Source organism: Argopecten irradians, chromosome 16 (genome assembly GCF_041381155.1).
Source record: "Argopecten irradians isolate NY chromosome 16, Ai_NY, whole genome shotgun sequence".
Taxonomy (NCBI): Eukaryota; Metazoa; Mollusca; class Bivalvia; order Pectinida; family Pectinidae; genus Argopecten; species Argopecten irradians.
Window position 1 is genome coordinate 2,827,699 of NC_091149.1, and position 5,603 is coordinate 2,833,301.

Genomic DNA, 5,603 nt, shown 5'->3' on the forward strand with positions numbered 1-5,603 from the left:
TAATGGTGTATAACTTGAGATATCCTGTTCACAAGGTGATTTTCAAAACTAGGGGGTATGCTATAAGCTACGATGGAGCTACGCTCCATCGTGCTAAAAATGATATTAAATAAGTCTCTTAATACTCACGTAAATTCTTAAAGAAGTCTTCTATACAAGGCATATATCACTTGTTGCAGATTTTTATAAGAAGTTCATTATGTAATCTGATATTGTAGTTATTCCATTAAGTGTCCTTTCAACTTTTCACGAAAATTGCATGAAGTCAATATGAAGCTTTATATACATATTACCTCAACATTCATTATTTAAGGAATATGATTTTATTAAGAAACACTTTGTCATGTTGCTGTCATGTTGCAGCTATACATTTACATGTAGTTATGATTTGTTTTCTTCACCCTCAATAATTTAGACACCATGTTATTGGTCACAGGTTTCCAGCTTGTCACTACATCTTTACAAAGATTGACATTTGAACTGTTTTGGTTGATTTTGATCCATAACAGAGGCTGTTAATTGCATCAGTAATTCTGTATCTTTAGACATTTATATAACACATGTTAATTGTATTAATTCCGTATCTTAAGACTTTTATAATATGTACTTTGTAACAATCAATGAAAGGTTAATTAACTAATAATTTCTGACAGTCATTAATTTGTAATCATTGTTGAATTAAAATATAAACATATTTTCAATTCTGTTCATTTCTTTATCACATCTTCTGTCAAAGTTTGTGTCAAATTATAAATTAGTGCCAAATCGAGCTACCAACAATGTGAACTCTACACTAGTCTCTCCTTGACTAATTTGTTAACTTGGTCTGTTGGGTCTTCATTTGTTGAATGGATAAACTTGCTGAATTGATTCTTAGCTTACCATTATCAGATTTCATAAACTTTATTAAGCACCAGCAACATCCATAGTTTCTGTGTAAATCAATGTCTGTACACAGGCAAAATTTTCTTACCAGAATTTTACTGACCAAAAATTCAGGTTAGAAAATTTTACCAGTGTAGCAAATTGTCTTCATCCAAATTCAGAAAACAAAATATTTTCAATATCTAAATACTTTTATTATCATGATATTTGACACATACATTTACACTTCGATATACATACAGGTGATCAAAAGAAAAGCACTACAAACAGTAAAACAGGAAGATAGTATGAGATGTACGGTCTATCAACTTCAAAAGTAACACCATGTTTTGAAACAATGCCTTTTATAAACACTTTCTCAATTTAAATATTCTGATCAATCTTTAATTAGTTTTTACCACCCACCGACACATACATTTATCTGGAGTGTGACAATAGAAAAATGTTACTGAAAATGAATTTAAAACCAGATCGTAAGAAAACAATAGCACATACTTCCAATTTTTTTACATACTCCATATGAGAACATCCATAATATACGACATACATTCACGATTCATAATACACTTATTCTCATATAAACAAGGTACACTGTGACACATTCCTTTTTCTTTTTCATGATTACATTGTATTCCCTTTTTAAAATCCAGGTCCATCTTTATTCATTTCTTATTCATAGTTCTAAAGATTTTCCCATCAATAATAAGAGTATTATATACATTGTATATATGCTATACACAAAACCTTATAACTACATTCTTTTTGTGATGGAAAATATTTTCCCCAGCATATATAGCTACCCTAAATAGGAGATGCCACCATGAAAATAGCATAGACTGAAGTAATGTTCGGAAATATTCGGCAGAATTTTACACATAATTTCATATGGATATTCACTTACATTTGACAAAGATCCAATGTATGATAAAATACACAACAGTCCAATGATTTCAGGACACCACTAGTACTGTCAATTATACATAACTGTCCAATGATGTCAGGATTCCAGATGACACCGTTAATTGTTTGTCTGTGTTCTTATATAAGACAACTGAATTCATATGTCAGTAACTGGATAAAATACGACTGTACGCAAGCGCTGCCTAAGGTACCGATGTTTCTCTTGGCTTCTAACAAAAGTCCCACGGATTGTTCCTGGTTCTACAGCCATTCATGTTCTGTAACATTCCTTCATCAAGTCTCAGCTGCTCTGTATTAAGTTACAGTAACCCAATGTCATTTCATTTTAGATATTTTCATGAGTCTTCGTTGTCTACTTCGATTTCATCTGCATTACTACCAGAGGAGCTGTAAAAAAAAGTGTTTTATAGTTCTAAATTCTATGATATGAATTATTTTCTTGAATTAAACCAACACATTACGATAAGTTATATATTACATCTAGATGCTTTTAAGTTTGACCAGAACCAACAATTCAAATATTTTAAACATAAATAAATTATTATATAATTATTCCCCCTAAAACATGATTAGTATTTCTATTTACCCCGCTCCACTGCTGCTAGATGCTCCTTTCTCCTGGTCCAATTCTGTAGGGTCTGAATTCTCTTTCTCTGTTGACTTGCTCGGGGACTTTTTCAAAAACATGCCAATTCCTTTTTGCCATTCAGGTGTTGGTCTTGGACAAACTGGGTTCCCACCAGCATATTTTCCTTTACCTACCAAAATATAAAGGACCATGACAAGACCGGTACCCCGCAATACAACCACACATACAGATTTGGGTCAATCTAATTGATACGCCTATCTATACTACCTTTGTTAGTTCCTTGTTACATCAGTTGGTACTGGGATCACATTCAGACGACATTTGGCATACATTAGCCAATCAGCCTTTGATATTTTTATGATGACATCAACTCTTAGAACTGCTATGATATTCAGAGAGAATACTGATAGTAGCAAATCATGGAGTGAACAACTTAGCTTCCTACTAACATGATGAGTTAACATGATGTTGTTTTACATATTTTCATTTTTTGCCAGTTGCCAGGTACCAACAGCTGGTTGGTGTTTTTTTTTACGGGTACTTTGGCATTCCTCCGCCAACAAACCCGGCACGTCCTTACATGACCCTGGCTGTTAATAGGACATTAGACTAATAAAACCCAAACCAAACCCTCTCCTGTGTTACCTACCTGAGGGATGAGGGATTCCCCTGGACTTAACCCCTCCACAGTGTGGCCTCTCCTGTGTTACCTACCTGAGGGACGGGGGATTCCCCTGGACCTAACCCCCTCCACAGTGTGGCCTCTCCTGTGTTACCTACCTGAGGGACAAGGGATTCCCCTGGACCTAACCCCCTCCACAGGGTGGCCTCTCCTGTGTTACCTACCTGAGGGGCGAGGGATTCCCCTGGACTTAACCCCCACCACAGGGTGGCCTCTCCTGTGTTACCTACCTGAGGGTCGGGGGATTCCCCTGGACTTAACCCCCTCCACAGTGTGGCCTCTCCTGTGTTACCTACCTGAGGGGCGGGGGATTCCCCTGGACTTAACCCCTCCACAGGGTGGCCTCTCCTGTGTTACCTACCTGAGGGTCGGGGGATTCCCCTGGATTTAACCCCCTCCACAGTGCGCCCTCTCCTGTGTTACCTTCCTGAGGGACGGGGAATTTCCCTGGATTTAACCCCTCCACAGTGTGGCCTCTCCCGTGTTACCTACCTGAGGGGCGGGGGATTCCCCTGGATTTAACCCCCTCCACAGTGTGGTCTCTCCTGTGTTACCTACCTGAGGGGTTGGGGATTTCTGCAGATCTAGATTTAACCCACCTCCGTGTGGCATCGCCTGTGTTACCTACCTGAGGGACGGGGGATTCCCCCAGAATAATTAATCACTCCCTTCCCAATGCAAAGGCTGAGGGCTATCGGGGATTCCCAAGATTCATCCCCCTAAGAGTATGGCATCCCTGTTACATACCTGAGGGGGATTCCCCTGATGAGCCAGAACTGCCACTACTGCCTAGCACTTTCCTTGGGGCACTGGCAGCCACAACTGAAAAACAAAAATCATCGTATTAAAATGATAGTACAATAAGTTTATGTCCAAGTATCAAACAATTCTTCTTTGTAACCTTTGAAACAATTATTTTTACGACAGAATAAGAAAATACAAAGATTTTAATTATGCCTATCATACTATTTCCATGTCACTGAGAAACCTATTTTGTCAATCCAGATAAAGATCCATTGATCCGGATGAGTCTTCCTGCCGGCGTACGTGATAGAATAACGTGACTAACAATTATAAGATGTATGACGTCAAAAAACTTCTGATTTCAAACCGACTCTGCAAAAGTCTGACACCACTTACCTTTACGTGATGCAGCACTTCCAGAATCTGCTTTTGTGCGGACCATGATCGGTTTTTAACAACGTGATCTTCCAACACACGTCTTCCCGCGATTTTGTTGTTTACATCCAAATTCCCGCGGAAATGAACCGGAAGTTGATGTAGATAAGTAAATATTTTGAGAAAAAAACATATATGAGATGAAGTTAATTGCACTTTTAGTGAATATTACACAATAAATAAATTGTATAGTGAATATTACACAATTAAATAAATTATTGTATAAAAAGATATTACATTTATTTCATTTCATTTATTTTATCATGATCCGTGAAGTGATACAAGGGGGGTAACTCGATGCGTGTGAAAAGCTGAGCAGATCTATTAGAGTTACTTCCCTTTATTTGACTAAAACTAATGAGTATTTCTTATGTACCATTTGTCGGAGAAATTAATACCTTTGTGGGTCATACCATTTCGTATTCTTAATTTTCTTTAACGGCCGTTCTGGCGAAAGACTTTTGATTTTTTTCAACATATTCTTTAACATGTTTCTGATGCATGATGGCCCAATCGATAATAACTTCAATATGTCATGTATTGCCGAGGGTAAACTATACATGTATATATAATGTCATTTTAGACAGTAAAATGTAAATCGGCACACCCACCTTATATAAAATCATGATAAAGTGTACAAAGCATCGGTTAAACTTAATACACGTATGTATATTTTTCATAATACTGAGTACTTAAATTATATATTACAAGTGTTAAAGTTATAGTTTACTTTGGTGTTATATATTTTCATAAATACTTGTTGGTTTAATAAAATATCTATGCGTCAAAAATTAGAAATGCAGCTTTTCTAAAATAAACACACACACCCCCCCCAAAAAAAAAAAAAAAAAAAAAAAAAAACAAAAAAAAACAAAAACAAAAACACAAAACAAAAAAACTCGTTGAAGTGCCGTGAATAAAGCACATTGATCGTTAGGATAATCAATCATCTAATTATGGTTTAGGTACTTATCTCAACATACAGGCGAAAAAGTACAGGTTTTTGAATTTATAGAAAGGTCATGGTGCAACTTTTATAGGTAAACAAAAACAATGGTAAAAAAGGATCACTTTGTTGGAAACCTGCAGTAAAATGTAATAGGTAATTCTCTGATCTAAACTTTATCTATAAATATTAGAGCTGTTAGATAACTGGAATTCTTCTATTCTCGTGTAGCGGGGCTGGACTGGGTTAGCTTGAGCATCCGGCTAATGTTCGGAGGTCCCGGGTTCGAGCTCCGATCTCCTGTTACAGAATTGGCGACCAATTAAATACCCATGGTGACGGATAACAGACTTCTTTGATTTATTTTTTTATATAGATGCCCACAATAAAAACAAACAACA

The 5,603-nt window shown here is 36.5% G+C and overlaps 1 protein-coding gene across 2 annotated transcripts in view; it reads right to left on the reverse strand.

The window, feature by feature from the left end:
- Positions 1-4,346, reverse strand: part of LOC138311102 (PCNA-associated factor-like) — a 30,506-nt gene extending 26,160 nt beyond the window's left edge. The window contains exons 1-4 of one of the 2 annotated variants that reach the window (XR_011206523.1): positions 4,218-4,346; positions 3,825-3,899; positions 2,393-2,564; positions 2,089-2,193 (exon numbers count right to left, since the gene is read on the reverse strand). Coding sequence is in view for 1 of the 2 variants with exons in the window: in XM_069252540.1 (XP_069108641.1) it covers positions 2,142-2,193; positions 2,393-2,564; positions 3,825-3,899; positions 4,218-4,263 (345 nt within the window). In the remaining variant the exon portion in view is untranslated. Of the gene's footprint in view, positions 1-1,057; positions 2,194-2,392; positions 2,565-3,824; positions 3,900-4,217 lie in introns of those variants that run through there. The other variant, XM_069252540.1, reaches the window with a different exon arrangement.
- Positions 4,347-5,603: the final 1,257 nt, after the last annotated feature.